Genomic DNA, 18427 nt, shown 5'->3' with positions numbered 1-18427 from the left:
CTGCAGCTCAAAGCACACATGCTACTACTCATCTGTCTGAGGGATGATGTGGGATGCAGCATCTGGTTGCCATGTGACCCCTGAGAACTGCTCTACCTTTCTAACCTGGTGTGCTTCAGCTTGGCTGTAAACTCTTACTATCACCTTCTTGCTTTACAGATTGCAGTGTTCAGCACACAAAGGGAAGCATAAGATGCTCCTGATGTGGCCTTGAAAAAAGAATAGCGAATGAGATCAGCTTCAATGTAACGAAAGTTCAGAGCTCATTAGAGGATTTTTACCCCTTCTGATCTAAGCAGGATTTTTTTAGCTCTCATACAAAAACATGAAGTCCCAGATACAGCCTGTCTCATTTCTGTTACTATGATGCAACAGGAACCAGCTTAAGGGAACGAAATGAACCTTCTGTTCTTTCAGAGCCGTGTGAGACTTGCTTGTCATTTGATCAGTCATTCTTGTTCTAGATGGTAGACTCCTTCTGTATTAAACATCATGTGAAAAATGGCGCTTGTGATTCTGCTCCACTTGGAAAGTTTCAGCACTGTCTGAATGGGTCACTCTTTTACTAGTTTTATTTACTATTGCTCAATTATACATATGAAGTAAGATTATTATTTTTTTTACCTGGAGAGTGTGTAGCTTCAGATATATCCAAACATGACTGAGGACCTGAGCACCAAGTTGTAAGCACGGGGAAATTACCACCGTGAAGGTATTTCTAGTTAACAGCTGAACAGAATGTTCATTCCGTTGTAGAAGTTTTAGAACAGCAGCCCCCAGTTCTCCACTGCTGATGCTGGGATTTGCTTCTGTGTTGTATGAAGGTGCCTGCTATTGGCAGGGCTGGGAGCTTTGTCTCATGCTTGAGTCACCTCCAATGCAACGCCTGCCCTAATTCAGCTCTGACACAAGCGCTGTTGTCTTGGCTGTAAGCAACCTGATGTAACGAGTTAATGTTGTGCCCGTGCTTGTAGCTACATGCTGTTCTGCTACAGCAACTCTTTCCCTTGCTCTTCATTTCATGTACCAGCCTTAGAGTAAAGCTGGGTGCCTGCTATGACAGAGGTTACAGTTGTATCATCACTCTTTCTTCCTTCCCCACTGCCCCATTTTCAGACTTCACACACCAACCAGAAGCCTGAGGTCTGTGGGCTCTGCACTTGTCCCTGGAGTCCTGAAGACAAAGTACTTCTAAATGCTGATGAAATCTCATCTCCTTTTCCCAAAGGAACAATTCTCAAACACTGACCGTGCTTCCTTTAACCTCAAGCTTCTACCTGCATTTTTCTTCTGCTAACAGCCCATTAAGAGTAAAAGTGAAGGAAATGGAATCCTGTGGGTATATAATTCATAGCCTGCTCACAAAGTATTTGCTGGTGTCATAGCAGCAGAAAAACAAAACAGTGTTCGCCCTCTGTCTTAATTGCTGTGAGTTGAAACATTTTTTAAACCAGGTGTATTTAAAAACTTTATTTAGCCAAGTGCGTATACAGCTTAATAGATTTGCCAAGTTATATGATGGCAAAGGTACAAGAGATAAAAAAAGTTCTCCTTTGCAGCCATGCAGTACGATGGGAATGTTTCCTTCTCAGCCTTAGCACAAGTACAGCAGGAGTTTGTACGTTTCTCCTTATTTCTTCTTTCTTGAATAAGAGGCATCAGCATCCTGGAGTGAGAATACATTGTCAGCATTTCCCCTCCTTGTATTGTATTGGTGTCCCTCACCCTCACTATTACTTTGCCTGATCCAGCCTGTGACTATGGGCACCTGCAACTTAAAGCTTCCCACCTTTGCAATGTATGTGCCAACATTAGTGTTCCATTTCCTGATATTGAAGCCATCTACCAAGTAATGCTGCAAGATCAAAACACTGCGTTGTATGTCCATCTTCTGGGAACTGAATGAAAGGGAAGAGACCTGCTGCAGAGCTGCACTGCTTAATGTGCTTCAGGGAGGTGCTCCGATTGTACGTCTGATAGAAAAACTAGATGGAACCCACAGAGAGTCTGTCAACAGTCTTAATTTCAAACTGCATTAAATAAGTCTTGCTGGCAACTTACAGCTCAGCCCTGTGTTGCTGCTGAGTGTGAACTCGTGGCCTGCGTGACAAAGATCAGAGGGAAGAGCCCTGGCACTACAAGATGTACCGACGTGACTGCTCTGCGATGTGACGGTGCTGCGGTAATTCTAGACTACTGGGCATGCAGCTTTGAAGCCGATCCTGGCATCAGCTGCCAGGGAAGTGAGAAGGAGGAAAAGAAACGGATCCAAAATTGCAAACCCAGCATTCCTGCAGCTAAAGAGTCTGTCAGCAGAGTAAAAAAAAAAAAAAAAGCAACACGTGGGGGAGAGAGGAATAAACTTACCACTCCGCTCTTAAAGTTCTGTATTCTCCTCTTGCCCATTCTGTTCATCAGCCACCAGGCCCAGGTGGGCGCGTACTGCCAGAGGTAGCAGACTGCCAGGTAGGGGTGGTCGCTGATCCAGGCCTCCTTCAGGTCGTTGGCTGTGCTCACCAGCGTCAGCCGGACACAGCGCTCCGTTGGCATCTTGTGGGACTGGTCACCGCTGTTCTCTATTGACTAGAGGGGAAAGAGAGGGCAGGAATTAAAACTGGACTTGTGGTTGTGGCTGACAGAGAGAGAGAAAGGGCCAGGCTCTGTGTAGCAGACATGCTCCTCATTTCTGCACTGTGCAAATGAGGAATAACCCATCTCTCCCTGCTAATCCACTGGCTTTCTGTGTAGGAATACTTACCGCCTTCCTTTAGATTAAATAAAGTACCTTTTTAATTAGTGCCACCATTGATAGTTCAAAGAAGGTTAAAAATGCCTCAAAAATCTATTCTGCTTTGGCATGAAATTACACTGAAGGAGACACATCAGGACAAATTACCCCTTCTGCAGCTGAGGGCTCTGAGAAATGCAAACTTTCCTGTTCCCAGCTGCCCACCCCATTATACATTACAAGTTAATCTGTAATCAAATTAGTACAAGGACATGTCCCCCATTAACTTAAAACTTCCTGCCAGTTCTGCCCTGAGTGCAGTTATCTCAAGAGAAGAGCAATAGGCTTCTTCAGTGGCAGTGATGTTTTGTTTGATGTCTTCTCCGCAGGTATCCCATAGTGAAAATAAGCTGCAGCTCTGTGAATTCATACACGTCTCACTACAGCAGTCATGGAGCTCTATCACTCTGTTCTTCTGTTTCCCAGAGCAAAAGCAATTCTGGCTTAGACTCGGCCTCCTTCCTAGGTCCTCTGCCCCACTGAAATCTAAAGAATTTGTTTTGCAAGATACCCAGATTGCTGGAAAAGTACATCTTTTCTTTCATTAAAGTATGCAGTTTTGCAAGCCAAAATTCCTTTCAGAACTTGATTTAAACAATGAGGGAACTTTTTCCCCCCCTTCTTACTTGTGGGTTATCTTATCCTGAGCTTTGAATCAACCGAATTTATGACACTACCAATATAAATCATAGCGACAATTTCTGCCAGCTATTTTGTGAGACAGCCTTTATTAAAAACAACCGAGCAATTGGGAGGTTTGGCTTTTTGTCCTTCAACAACCACTAACAAGAAAAGAATGCACGCCTCGCAGCAGCTGACCCCAGCGGCTTTGCCAACACTTGCACCAGAGTCAGCCAAACAGAGGACGTTGTAAGTAGGGCCAACAAAAAGCTACCTGTGCTGAAACAACGCTGCTCTGCACTGTTGCAATGGTGTCCAGAAATTGAGGCCTTTTCCCCACAGCTGCAGCAGGGCAGCTGCATGGGTAATTTACAAGGCGTGGATTGGGTACGTTGGAAGAGAGAAAGCATAACAACTCTCCAGCTTTATTCTCATTTGATATGGATCTGATAGCACAAAGCATTATGTGACAACACATGGCCTTTGCATTAACCAAAGAAAGGAAGAAGAAGGAGGTCGGTGTTTGCTTGGGGAAGCAAAAGAAGAGAAAATCACAAAAGGATCATTTTCACCTGTAGCTAAAGTTGGATTTACCATAATAGAATTTCCAGTCCTTACCTTGTCAAGTTTCTCCGTGAAGACATTCTGTATAATCTTAGACTGCACAGGTCCTGGGCATATGTTGATAATGCTTATCTCAGGGTAGTCCGTCAGCTCCGTCCGAAGAGAGTTAAAAAAGCCCTGGAAGAAAAGACTGTCGTGTGACTACAGTTTAAAACCTATTTCTGTAATATCCTACTATTCTGACATCCAATGGCTACTCTAAAGTTTGAGCTGACAGAGCTTGACGGGGAGCACCCAGGTAGACATAAAGCTGATTTCAGCTCAGGGATGCACAAAGTTATGCTGCAATTACAGAAGCTACAAGAAATTCTTCAAGCTAAAAGAATACAATTTTTCTTAACCTCTGTAGCAGTTCATGCTTAGACAGCTGCTATCATGGGGACCATGACCCTTCAGGAAGGTGCCGCCTACCCAAGTTGCTGGTCAAGCACTACTAAGCCAGGGTTTAACAGATAACATAACTACCTCTTATCTTCCATCTCCCCGTATTTATTCAAACACACAGTTTCATGTCACAACAGGGACAGAGGGCTAAAACAGGCTGATAAACATGTCCCACTGCAGTATTAATTTATAATTTGCAGTCCCATCCAGCTTGGGAAGAGGGCTGTCTCACCTGAGCTCTTATCCAAAATGCACTGTAGGACAAACATCAATCAGATGTCCTCCTTTGGTGACACCAAACACAACAACTGAGGCCATACACTAAGGCCAGGCGATGAGTTGCACATCCATGCACGCTCACAACCAAAAACCTTCCATATGCTCTGACTTCCCAGTCACTGGGGGCTGATTTCAGCTCACAGATCGCATGTAGGCTCTGCAGCTACACTCCTTTTTAACTTATAAGCAACTGCAGACCCCACATTAGATCTTAAAAGCAAGTTACCTAAGCTGTGTACTTCTGGAGGACTAATTCTAACATTAAAGATGTTTATATGTCTGGAAATCTGCTTCTGGGCAGATCTGGAAGCCTCTCAGATCTGCCTAGTGTTCAGATGACTGATTAAAAACCTGGGCTCTCCGCTGGAGCGCTCTTCCATCCCTACGCACACCTTCAGCCATAGCACCAACACTGCTGGCTGGGCTTCACCCACTGCCCAGGGCTGATGCTGCAGCCCTCAGCTGTGCTTTCCACATCCTCTCCTATCCCAGAGGGATCCTGGAGACTCTTATCTCAGCAGAGCACCTAAATCCTTAATTGGCGCAGTTCTATCACAGAAGCTGTGCTGCCAGCCACGTTAAGTAGAAAGTAACATGCCAAAGAACACTGAACCTTAAGGGGAGAAGGTGGCAGTGTGTCAAATTGGTAAAGACAGCCAGCTCAATCACGAGTGCTTTGTATGCTATTTACTGCAGCAATGACTACAGGCCTGGGCTCTCATACAAAGACACCCTAAGCAGTAAGCTGTGCAGTTACAGTCTCTGCCACACGCAGTCGTTGGTTCCTCCATCAATACTGAATTGCAGGAGCAGCAATTAGAGCTCTTCCAACCCTCACTCTCTTACCACTCAGTGGGGATTCAGGAGCGGGACGCTGGGGGGCTCCAGGGATACAAATTCTACCCAAAAACAGGCACAACCCAGAGGTCAGCTCTGCAGGGAATTTCAGACAGCTTCCCGCAGAGGGCTCTGGCACACACCCTCACACTGCTGCTTCCCTCCAAGCATTTTACAAAGGGAGATTATTGCCTTGAACAAATTGCAAGGTAACAAAAGCTGAGCATTGGTCCAGTGAGCTGGAGTTATCCTTCAAGATCCTGTCTAGACATCAGCCGAGCTGCTGAGGGCTAACTTCCTCCATTCTTCCTTGTTCTAAAGAGTTCCAGCTGGCATGAACCAAGGTGTGCTTGTTTATCTATGTAATAGGTGTCAGACAGGGGCATATATTTAACAACTGCTGGAGAAAATGCAATCTACAGTTCAACAAGACACCAGGCTGATATGTGCTGGATAAACACAACATGAAAAGCATCACTCTATGCTTGGTGTTATTTTTTCCCAGCTCCTCTCTAGTCATTTCCTCTCGGTCATCAGAGATGGGTATCTTTGCTAAGTGTCACTCTGACAGACCTCCTTTATCTGAGCTGTATTGGTGAAGTTTGATATTTCAAAAGAGCTTTTATTGCTTTGGGGGGCTCGTGCCCACATCTACCTGTAGCTCTAGTCTGGTAAGAGACTCTCAGGCTGCATTTGATTTCAAAATCTATATTGCAAACCACCTGCAATTAGTATTTGAAGGACTATTGCAGAAGAAACAAGAGAAGATGTCTGGGGTCTGGCCTGTTTATTGAGCAGAGGTCAAAATACCAAAGATATAAGCAGTAAAGTTACATTGTTTTTAACTAATCCAGACACTTTAGTTAGCTATTTCCTTTTAATCTTCTTCCACATCCTCGGTCTCCACATGAAATTCAAAGTTTTGAGACTTTTTAAAGCACCACATGATTTCCCTACAACTAACTAGCTGTGCTTATTCCAACAGCACCGCAGCCAAAAGACCATTCAAGTGAAAGAACATCTTCACATAATGGAGCATAAATGAATGGAGTCCATGCTCATGCACATTGTGTTCTTCTAATTTAAATCTACCAGACCTAAGTCTAGGCTGGCCTCTAATGGGCAATTTCATTGCTGGCACCGAAACTAAGAGTAGCAGCTCTCTCCCTGTCATTAACTGAAAGTTTTCTATAAGCAGAGACCTGTTGCTGTCTTCTACGTCCTCATTCTTACAAGTCCCTCCTGGCTTTGCAATATCAGCCACTTGTTCCATGTCTGCTGTTGGTGGTCAAACTGTCCAAAAGATACTGATCCAATGGGCTGAGCAGAGTTCTGTGCTCTGCTCGTGTGCACAAACCCAGCAGGGAGCAGGAACGTGCCAGCTTTTTGTTATTAAAATCATCTCCAAGTACAGCTGAACTTTGGCTTTCTGAGATCAAAGCGTACATTAGCAGGAAGTCAAACAGTGGTGAAAGACAAATATGTCTAAATAAATTTGCTAGTTAAACAAACGATTCCGCAATGATAGAGGCAGCCTCTTTTCCCTGCAGACATTTTTCTCAGCTCTTCTATGTTTTTCTGCATGAATGAAATGGCTTTCAGAAATCTTTCCAAGCAAAACTGAAAATTCACTGTTACGCAGAAGAGAGTAGGACCTCCTCCCTAAGACACTACGAGCTGCCAGTTCTTCACAGCACAGAAAGACTCAAAGCTATAGGGAAGATTATTTCAGATCTTTCCAAGATCAGGGATTGCCCTTTCTCTTGTTAGTCTGCTTTACCCACCACTGCTCTCACTTCAATGTCCTCAAGATTTCCTATAGTCCTTCTATAGTTTCCCCTCCCTGACTGAGCTGAGTCTCCAAGCACGATGCCCCCGTTCTTGCACCACACTCCAAGATACGTGCACACAGACTTTGCTCAGCTCAGCACCTTTCGCACACAGTGAGTGTGATGGGTCAGGAGGAGAGGAGGAGAAACACGGCAAACCCTTCTCCCACATTATCCACAGCTGCGGGTGCAGTTCAGAAGAACTGGTGTAAACTTCTGTGTGGTGAGCTTCTGTGTGGGCTTTTAGCAAAAAAAACAGATTCTCTAGCAATGAACTTCCAGTGCTGTTAGCTGAAGAAGGGCTTGAAGTCCCCTGGAAGAGTATTTTAGAGTCTATGCATCTAGAAACTAGAGAAGGAGTCCTCCCACTGGCCTTTCACACAACAAGACTTTATTAAAGGTCAGAATGCGACTTACCTGCAGAGCATGTTTGCTGGCACAGTACCCTGAGGCAAGAGGAGCACCCATGATCCCCATCACGCTGCTCACAGTCACGATCTTTCCCCTTCTCCTTTGGATCATGTGATTCAGAACATGTTTTGTCAAAGAGATTGTGCCTAGGTAGTTCAGTTCTATTATGGCGCTGAAGACATCCAGGTTTGTATCCACAAACAGTGAGCGTTGAGAACGTCCACCATTGTTGACTAAAACATCAATCTTGGGAAAGATAAAGTGATAAATAAATACAAGATGTTTTTTTTTAACATTTCTCCTTCCTCAGGCAATTGCTAGTTGACCGTTTCCTTCCTTCCCTCCCACCTCCCCAGGACACCACTCCTTCATATTGAGGACCGGCTTTACGCTTACAGTGTTCAATAATGAAACTTCAGCAAGATGTGAATGTAAGCATCAGTAAATGAAGTGAAATACAGACATACGTGCAGGGATAGGAGAGGAGGGGAATTTCAGCCCCAGGAACATTCCTCACCTTGCCAAAATGCTTCAGGACACTGTTGGTGGCAGCTTCGTGGGAGCTTCTGTCAGTCAAGTCAAGACGCAGAACCAGGATATCTTTATCATTCAAGTTGCTGATCTCTAAAAACAACCACAAAGTAAATGGGAACCAGTATCGCTGCTAATACAACAACTGCAAGAAGTGTGTTTTAAAAGCCATTTTCAATAAAATGACACCAAGAAACGTAACGTTATGATGGAAATCGAATGCTTTCTTTGCTTTCATTTTGGTCTCCATATAGAATCCATTTATAATCCGTTCCTATCAAGTCTTTTTCTTATCATTGTGTTTTTGGCTGTAAAAAACTTAGATTTGTGTATCACAATATAAACAGTGCAACTCTCCAAATAAATTGCAATGGTTGGAAGCAACACATTATACAATTATTATTGGCAGCCTTGACATCTTCCTTGTGTGTAAACTTCAACCATGTCTGCCCCCTGTAACAGGAACAGTATAGTTGAGGCCAAAGCCACAACCTCAATACATGAGCTGGTTTACTGTAAAGGGAAGAAGGAGAATGATCCTTGTGAGTCCCTTCTAACCTGGGGTATTCTCTAAGAAGCTTTCTGTTTAACTGAGAGTCTTCAAAGCACCCACCTCCTGGAATAAAAGTCACTTGTCATCAAGTCATTATGCTGAGTGTTTCCTCCACTGCCTCTTCAGAACAACTGACCTTTTCCATAGAAAGCATTTGCAGAGCAGTGATGTGCTACCCTGGGGCTTGGGGGCATTTGACTCACAAAAATAAAATCTTCAGTGTTAATCTTCCATTTTAAAACTAGATATTTTAAAGAATTACTTTATTTATACCGGTTTAATAGTGGTATTTTTGTTTCTAAATTGATTCCCAGCCACAATTACATACACCTTTTCCCCTTTAACTGCTGTGCTCTTTAAACACAGTTTTTCACTATTACTTGCATATATAGGTCAGGTTGAACTTTGTCTCTACAGTGCTGAACAGAGGAGGTGACTGAAATCCATAGCTTGCCTCTATTCAAAGGTCACTAGTATTTAGGCAACTGGATATAATATACCATTTCTTTGGTTTAAAGCTACCGTACTGTAGTGTACAGCCCTCTCCAAGACCTCTCCTCTCCCCTCCATGAATTCTTCTTTCATTATAGACAGCAATAAAACCCTAGTGGGTTAAACTACACCTCTGCCTCACACTCCCACAAGCAGATCCACACAAGCAAAGACTATCAAGATAGGAGAGGTGCACCATCCCTGTAGCCTATGGAGAGGGCAAGAGAGCTGGGACTGTTTAGTTTGGAGAATGCATCAGGGAGACTTCACTGCAGCCTTCCAGTACCTAAAGGGGCTGCAGGAAGCTGGGGAACAACTCTTCATCAGGGAGCATAGCAACAGGACGAGGGGGAATGGTGTTAAACTAAAGGAGCACAGATAAAGATTAAGCATTAGGATGAAATTCTTCATGATGAAAGTGGTGAAGCACTGCAACAGTCTGCCCAGAGAAGCTCCAACACTGGCAGCGCTCACGTCCAGGCTGGATGGGGTTTTGAGCCCGTTTCTCCTTTTAAGGGTTTTTGAGAGAAAATAAATTCCAGTAGTTCTGGTGAAATTCAACTTGTTGTAGTGAATGCTGCAGGAAAACACAAAGGCCACTTACAAAAATCCTTCCAGTTACACAAATTGTTTTCCTCCTGCAGAGGTGCAATGAAGCGTGGAGCTGGTATGTGCATGACAACAGGTATTACCTGTAACCTTTACACAACTTTCCTTCTCCCTCTTACCTTCAGCTTTTATGTAGTGTAGAATGCATAAACATATCATAGGGTGGTGTCTGAATTTTGAACAAGATAATGTGCTTTGTTCTGACATTAATATGTCAATTATCTGGTTAAGTTACTGCTATGCATAGCACCTACTGCAGGCATGTTAAAGCCTATTAAAAGCTCCAATTATGCCATATAATTTAGCCAAATTCAAGCTGATGCTACGCACTGCAACTCAATCTTAACCCATCTCATGGTACTTAAGCATTACAGGACACCCTTGAACTCAATTACAGAAAGAAAATACATAGGAGATAGAAGCAGGCACAGGCTGCCCTGAGGGTCTGGTTTACACAGCATTTTGGTAGCAAGGGAGCTGCAGGGGCAGCCTCAGCCTCTGGAAGTAGAATCCAGCAGTTAGTTAAGTGGGAGCTGTTTGATCATAGCCAGCTCCAGCTGGCTCCACAAGCAACCTGCTGCTGGCCAGGGCTGAGCCATAAGCAACGCTGGTTCTACCTCTGGAAGACCAGATTTAGGACAAGAAAAAACTGCTTTGCAGCTGGAAGAGTGAGAAAATGAGAAACAGCCCCGTGAGCACCAAGGTCAGGGCAGGAGCACAGAAGATACTCCAGGTGTGGAGCATAGCTCCCTGCAGCCCAGGAGAGGCCTGTGGTGGAACACACTGTCCCCCAGCAGCCCATGAGCACAGTGTGGAGCACATCTCCACCAGCAGCCACAGAGGAGCCCATGGTACAGCAATGGATATGGCCTGGAGGAAATGGCAGCCTATAGAGCCCCCACAGGAACAGCCTCAGGCTAGAACTGCAGCCCATGAAGGAGTCCATCCAAGCATGCAGAGATGGAATCAGGAAGGCTCTAACTCAGATGCAGTCAAAGCTGGTGAGAAAAGCAAGAGGCAAAAAGAACTTCTACAGGTATAGCAGCAACAAAAGGAAGACCAAAAGACAGTGAGATCATCACTCAGTATAGAGATGGGAAAGAAGTGATAATGGACACAGGAACACAAGAGGCTCATGTCATCTTTTCTGCCTGAATTTTACTGGCAAGATCTGTCCAGTCTCCCACACTCCTGAGGCAAGAATCTGGAGGAAAGACTACCAGCAACAAAGGAAGACCAAGCTAGGGACAAATCTGAGATACCAACAGGTTGATGATACCTGCATCCAAAAGCTACAAGAACCAACTAGTATCACTGCAGTGGTACTGAGCTTTAGAGGTCAATGAGTGGGGGAAAAAAAAAACCAAACATCATGGGACCTAGCCTCAATCCTTGAGAAAATTATATGGCAATTCCTCCTAAAACCACCTCTAAACATACAAAAGACAAGGAGTCTGCTAACTGTCAACATAGATATACCATGGATGTAGACTGCACGACAATGTAATTGCCTTTTGTGATGACACAGCTGGCTCTATGGACAGGGGGAGAGCAGCAGATGTTTTATATCTTGACTAAATCGCTTTCAGTGTTGCCTTCCATAGCAACCTTATAGCAACAATAGAGAAATGAGAGGTCTAAATGAGTTACACTTAATACACTGTAAATGAACACCAGGCTGGAACAACCAACCACTCGAAGTCAAACTCTGGTGATCAGTTCTAAGAGGTACCTCTCTATGGACAATATCCTTCAGTATCTTCTTCATTAACAACCCAGATGATGGAATGAAATATGGGTTTTCAGCAAATTTTGAGATAACATCAAGTTTAAAGGAGCACTTGTTATGCTGGAGGGTAGGACTGCCTTTCAGAGGCAACTTAACAAGCTGTAATAATAGACTGACAAACCTCATTAAGCTCAACAAAATCAAATGAAAAATTCTGCACCTGGGACTGAATAGTGTTACACAGCACTGCAAACCAACATCCAAATGGTTGGGTATTGGATCTCCAAACAAAACTCAAGATCTTGATGAAAAGCCAACTGCAAGTTAAATGTAAGCCAGAAACAAATACTACTGGGCTACAAATAAAGACTGAGAAACTGCAGCACAGGGCCAGCAAGATGGCAATAGGAGCTAGCACACATTATAGTTAAGGAAAGGGACGGAAGGTTGAGTTTAGAGAGAAGGTAAGAGTGCAAGGGGGCTTCTTACTGAGGAGTTTCATGTATTCCTACCAACCCTACCATGTAGCATGTGAATTGTTGCCATTATTACCACTTCACCACATGGATCCCCCTTGCTTCCTTTTAAATATATCTACTGAAGTGACAGCTTTCTTGAGGCATCAGAAAATGGAAATAAGGAGTAGTGCACTTCAGAGAGATCGCTGTCAGATTTTCAGAGCAGAAGTGCCTAATATTTGTTCCTCACAATACACAGGAGATACTCTTTTCTGCATCACGATCAGCCCATCCACGTGAATGAGTAGACTACAATCAGAGAACTGTGAATGGAACTGGCTGTCAGCTCCAGTGTATTAGAAATTATGGTAGCAATGCTGGAATATTGCAAAATTTGTGCCAAGTGAGTATTGTATGCAAGTTTGTCAGGACCTATAGAACCAATATGAGGCTGAAGGTGCCAGTTCCTTGGATCACATTATTACTGGTGACAAGATGTGGTATCACCACTTCAAGCCAGAGGCAAAACAGCAGTCCATGGAGATAGGAAAGGGTGATCCTTCTGAATTTCCCCAAATTCAGACAAACCATCAAATCCAGCCAGTACATAATCACACTGGTTAAGCTGAAGGCTCAAACCTTCAGAGTTAAGACAGGGAAGATGACATCCTTTCTCCTGCAACACAATAATGCCAGGCCACACACCAGTTTGAAGACTGTGAAGCATATTGCCAGTCTTGCCTGGACTGTCCTACCACACCCACCATATAGTTCAGATCTGGCAACTTCCAACTTCTGTCTGTCTGTGTTGATGAAAGACAGACTGCAAGGGTAACGTGCACTCCCAATGCCATCACAGCAGCTGTGAAATGAGGAGTCACCTCAGATTTGTACAAGCACAGCATACAGGTTCATTACTGACAAAAATGCAGAGATAATGGTAGTGACTATGTCAGAAAATAGCATTTTGTAACTGAGAACCTGCTCTATCAAATAGTGTTATTGTGCTTTTTGCATATGTTGTATTTTCCGTGGAAGCAATTAGGAGGCATTACTTGTGAAGTGACTTTTGCAGAATGATACCCCTTCACATGTTTCTTTCCTTCCCCACTGTATTTAATTTAGAAACTTGTAACACGGAATTAATAATGAGATCTTGACTTAACACCAGTTCTTGAAGGCACTCATACCACATGCCTGAGTTATGCATACAGATCACTTTCATCACAAAATTTATTCCCATGCTTGTGGGTTACTACTTCTGTAGCAACTCCAGCACAGAAAGAGTGGAACTGGCCACATGAAGCAAGAACTTAATACTTACGAAGGCATTTCTTCTTCACTCTTTCCAGCTCATCCTCTCTTCTTGCTGAGATAGCAAGCAAAGCTCCTATCTTTGATAGCTGGTAAGCCAATTCTTCTCCAATTCCACTTGAAGCTCCTGTCACCCAGACAACCTTGCCACGCAGCTCATTTTCTGTCAAAAGAACCAGGACAGAAGTTCACACACTGCTAATGCTAGAATAAACATATAAATCACCGCAGAGATACAATCTGATACTGTTTGTAAGACCTGTGCTCAACTTTATTGGCTGTTACAAAATCTTGTCTTCTTTATTTTTTAGTCACACGTAGTTGTGAAATTGTTCAAAGCTCTTCTACTGTCACCTGAACTTTGTTCCAAGGTTAATCTGAACAAACATGGATTATCTACCTGATGGGAGGTATTTGATTGCTCTTCTGCTGGATACAATTTCCACAGACCTGATCAAAATGAGGTTGAAAAAGGGGAATTCTTGGAAAGGATAGAAAACTGTTACTATATTGCAAATCCAAACAAAGGGCTGAGCAAACATTTCCTAATAAACGTCCTACCTCAAAAATGTTCCTGAAGAATTGCTTAAAGAAACAAGTTCTCTGATCAGAGAAGGCTGATAAGAACAAACCAAATGGTGTTCATCCACCTTGTTTTGCATCTGATGCAGGTTAATTCTTGCACTGGTCAGAGTACATTACACTGAATTCCTAAAGTGTAAGCTCACATTTTCATCTCCTGCGTGCTCACAGTTCTTGCCCAGGTACGTTTGTTAAACCTCGCTCCTCTTACAGCCTGTTCCCCCTTGTTTGCAGTCATTCCCTCACCCCCATTCCAAGATACACCTGCAACTTGTGAAAAAGTTTAGCATTCCAAGGATATATCCAAAAGCATAAAATAAAATAGATAGATCAAAACCAACCACTTCATTCTAGAATGTGGTTAAAGCGCTAATCTGAAAGCACCCTCAGCACATGTTGACTAAAACTTGCATATTTTTCAAGATCAGCCTTAGTGAAAATCTGACTCAAGTACACAGGGCTGCTGAGCAGAGCTCTCCCTTCTACTTACCAGATACATACAGAGTATTCAAACAGTTTCTAGCCAACCAAGAAGGATTTCACATCACAATTCCAACAGCAGAACCAAATTCACTTCCTGAGACTTAAAGCCTATTCGATTCTCAAAATAGCCAGAACAGCACTTTGCAGCTCAGTGAACCTTAACCACTCCCTCAGTTAAGCAAAAACTTGTTTTTACTAAAACAAATGACTACGACAACTTTTACTTCCTGCCTCAGGATCAGTTCCTGCTTCTCTCCGCACTAAACTGTCTCAAACTCCTACTCTCAGAGTCTTCATGATGAAAATCCCATGAAGAGATGAGCACCAAAACTTTCTTCCCATCTGAACGGAAGAGCAAGAGCATTCAAGACTATCAGAGCTCAACTTGGGTTTGCAGTACTGGCAATGAACATTACTTTTCCATTCCTCTTTTTGCCCTTTAAGCTGACTGCATGTTAGCCAAAGAATAAGTCTTTTTGTTTAAAACAATTACTTTTCCAAAGTAGAGATGTATTCTAAGGCTATGAACGTGGGAAGTGGAAAGATGTCACTGAAGTTGTAGGAATAACTTTAATTAATAATTGCATCAGAAGGCTGCTGCCACTTGTGCTTATTTACACACTCTTCCTACAGTTTCATTTCAATATGTATTCAATATTTATTCTTTTCAATACATATACATTTCAAGAAACACAGCAGTTGATCACAGATAACTTTTTTTTGTTGGCCAAAACCCTGCGGAAACAAGTATTATATGAAGAGAAGAGCACATGGATATGCCTTCATCCCTGTTTATTACACTCATCTCCTTTTGCTACTGAAAACAAATTCACTTTTTCCTATCACAGTTCCCCTGCTCTCAGCTCCTCCTGGGCAGCTTCACTGAAGTTATTCAGGATCTTGGTCTGTGGACAGAATAATTAACAGAGATAAGGAGAGTTTTCCACTGATTTCTCAGTGCTGATAGTTGCCAAGCACTGGAGTTAATGTAATTTAAGATCGAGCTCATGAGCTGCATCAAAACCTGGATGGTTCTGGAATAAATGTCCTGCGGATACTGCAAATAGGCTTAAAAATTAACCGTGCCAAATTGAAAAATAAAAGGAGATCATGCTTTTACTAACCTTTAACTACTGTGTTACAAGGCATAACAAACAAGAGGTTGAACAAAGTAGTACCACATGTCTTACAAGTCATGCTTCTGTTGTTCAGCTCTATTTGGAAGGTTTTTCATCGTTTTAAAGCTCCTACCACACAAAGTTGCCACTTTATTTCATTCAAGAGAACATTTGGGGTGGAGAAGTTCTAAGCAGAACATTCCCCATGCCCATAAAGAATCACACCACAATCACATCCAACTTTGGGGATTCTGTGATTCTATGAATATATCCACCTGAGAGCCCCTAGATCTTCATATGCATCACACATAGACCCTCACAACAAGTCCTCTGCAAGACAGTTTGTATTTGGGGAGACCTCTCATGTTTCTCTGCCCTGAGTCTTCCCATGAACTCTGCAAAGACCATACATACAGATGAGATTTTTTAATGCAGTTTTCTTATAGCAAGGGAATTACCTGCTGGACTTCATATAAACTTTATATACATGAAAAGTTACAGAAGGTTGCACACATATTTAGTGTTCTTAGAGCTGTATGTTACTTGTCCACACTTCCCTGTTCTGCTCGCCACTATACAGACTTTTACAGCAAGCTTCCACAGAAAGCAGAAGACGGAATTGCCTCAATGAATTTTGGGCCCAAACCAACAGTCTCAGCACTCAAACCCAACTCTGCAGGGAAATGACCCTCAGACTCAAATCTTCATCCCTCCATTCCCCCAGACTCATTTTCTTGATGCTGCTTCTCCCTGCCTCAGCCCACCATCCAGTTTCATTCCTCACACAGGACAGCTTACCATGTTTTCTGTCCCATTAACTTTCAGACCAGCTTCTCCATCCCACCAGTCAATGCAAGAGGATGCTGTACAGTGACTGACAGCTCTGGCTCTATTTTGGCTCAACTATCCAAATCCATAACTCACAAAATTGGGCTGCTGGCTAAGCTAACATGAAATACTGCAAAATTTGTGGCTCATCCGATCAAAAACCTCTGTTAAAGCAAGTAAGAATTTAAGTTTTTACAGATCTTTAGTTGTCTAGAAGTGGGCGGAACTACAGATAGATAAGAATGCATCGCAAGAGTTGAAAATCCTGTCTGATGGCTTTATGGAGTCTTCATACCCACGGGTAACAAAGGCTGCTCCTTACTTCCACAGGAGCCCTTTATACAGCAGCCAGGACCCAAAGCAGCATCGCATCCCCTGTCCTTATGGGCCCTCCTTTGCTGCAGCCTCCTGAGCAAACTTGCTCGCTCAGCAGAACTGTTTGTTACCCCAGAACCGGACGTATGACCGGAAAAAGATACAAAACAATAGTTTCGAGGCAAGCCCAGTCACCGCAAAGTTACTTCAGATTACTGCTTTATTCAACAGGTCCCTCAAGGGAGGTGCATGCGAAGGGCACCGCACAGCCTGTGGATAAAGGGCTGACAATTCAGTTTTTAGGGGGATTTATGTCGTTCTTCAGACAAACCCGTGGGGCGGTGGGGGTCCGGTTCACGGCACTGAAGTAACTTCAGCCACAAACCCAGAGGAAACCTCGCACCCTCACGCACCGCCGCGCCCCTTCCCCTCACGGAAACCCACCCGGGATCACCACCACCGTTACCACCACCACCAGGCGGTGGCTTTACCTGGCTTCTTCCCCTTCCACTCCGCCCACAGCACCGTCAGGTCTCCATCGGCGCGCAGCCAGCGCAGCAGCTGCACCAACAAGAAGAGCAGGACGCCGCCCGCCAGCAGCGCGCACAGCCCGCAGCCCCACGACATGGCCGACACCGACACCGACACCGCCCGCCTTTATCAAGGCCTCGGTCAGGCTGGAGCCGCCCCTGCTGCCCGCAGCCAGCGCCGGCCTCCCGCTCCCCGCCTCTCGCCTCCCTTTCCACCCACTTTCCCCGCCGGGTTGCGGTGGGCGGCTCCGCTCCGCTCTCCCCCGGGACGTTGGGGCCGGTTGGTAACGGCTGCGAGTTCGACACAGTCAAGGCTACGGCGATAAGAGTTTGTGGGGCAGAGGCCACGCATGTGACGGGGGTGAAGGCTGCTTTCTGCATTTCTGACCCCAGCGTGAAGTGCCCTCGAGCAGAGCAGGGCTTGTAAACACACATCATCAGGATCTCTGTGCACAGAGAGCAAAACACAGAGCTCACCATGACGAGAGTCTGGAACAGGTTGCCCAGGGAGGTTGTGGATGCCCCGTCCTTGGAGGTGTTCAAGGCCAGGTTGGACGGGGCCCTGGGCAACCTGATCTAGTAAAGGTGTATGTTTGGTGGCCCTGCCAGGCAGGGGGGTTGGAACTACATGATCCTTGAGGTCCCTTCCAACCCGGGTCATTCTGTGTGATTCTGTGTGTGTAGAGTCCCAGGGGACACCACCGTCCCTTTGCTCCTCAGGCGACCCGGGGGCTCCATGTCATGCTTTACAGGAGACAGCAGCACAAAGTGAAGCAGTGAGGCCATCCCCATCCGCATCTGGCAAGTGGTGTCACCTGTCTGGATAGTGAAAGAGATGGGTTTGAAGGCTGGACTGTTATTAGGTGGATAAAGAATTTGGCTGGAAGGTTGCAGCCAGATGGCTGTGATCAAAGGCCAGTCATGATTGGTGTCTTACTGAGGTCTGTGTTGAGACTGGTGCTCTTCCAGCACTTTTGTCAATGACAAAGACTGAGGGATCGAATGCACTACCAGCAAGTTACTGATGAAACCAAGCTGAGCAGTGCAGCTGATAGATCAGAAGGAGGGGATGCCACCCAGAGGAGCATAGACAGGCTTGCAAAGTGGGAACA

General features: G+C 44.5%; 1 protein-coding gene across 1 annotated transcript; it reads right to left on the bottom strand.

Annotated features, from left to right (window-relative positions):
• Positions 1-1455: 1455 nt before the first annotated feature.
• Positions 1456-17419, bottom strand: DHRS7 (dehydrogenase/reductase 7). Its single transcript, XM_015865768.3, has 7 exons — positions 17277-17419; positions 13470-13622; positions 8291-8397; positions 7780-8019; positions 4028-4150; positions 2368-2583; positions 1456-1666 (listed from the first exon to the last, which is right to left on the bottom strand). Exons 1-7 carry the CDS (start codon positions 17410-17412, stop codon positions 1631-1633), a joined length of 1011 nt encoding a protein of 336 aa, XP_015721254.1. The 5' UTR covers positions 17413-17419; the 3' UTR covers positions 1456-1630.
• Positions 17420-18427: the final 1008 nt, after the last annotated feature.

The sequence above is a fragment of the Coturnix japonica genome, chromosome 5 (assembly GCF_054131305.1).
Source record: "Coturnix japonica strain WE chromosome 5, WE-NBRP24, whole genome shotgun sequence".
Taxonomy (NCBI): domain Eukaryota; kingdom Metazoa; phylum Chordata; class Aves; order Galliformes; family Phasianidae; genus Coturnix; species Coturnix japonica.
The sequence above is the reverse complement of the archived record's forward strand: the minus strand, read 5'-3'. Positions and strand labels throughout refer to the sequence as shown.

Bases quoted from the DNA above. Each gene is read 5' to 3' on its own strand.
- DHRS7 (XM_015865768.3), bottom strand. From the start codon at position 17,412: ATGTCGTGGGGCTGCGGGCTGTGCGCGCTGCTGGCGGGCGGCGTCCTG. The intron at 13,623-17,276 runs GTAAAGCCACCG...TTCTTTTGACAG, and splicing joins GTGGAAGGGGAAGAAGCCAG to AAAATGAGCTGCGTGGCAAG. The intron at 1,667-2,367 runs GTAAGTTTATTC...TTCTCACTCCAG, and splicing joins AGAACTTTAAGAGCGGAGTG to GATGCTGATGCCTCTTATTC.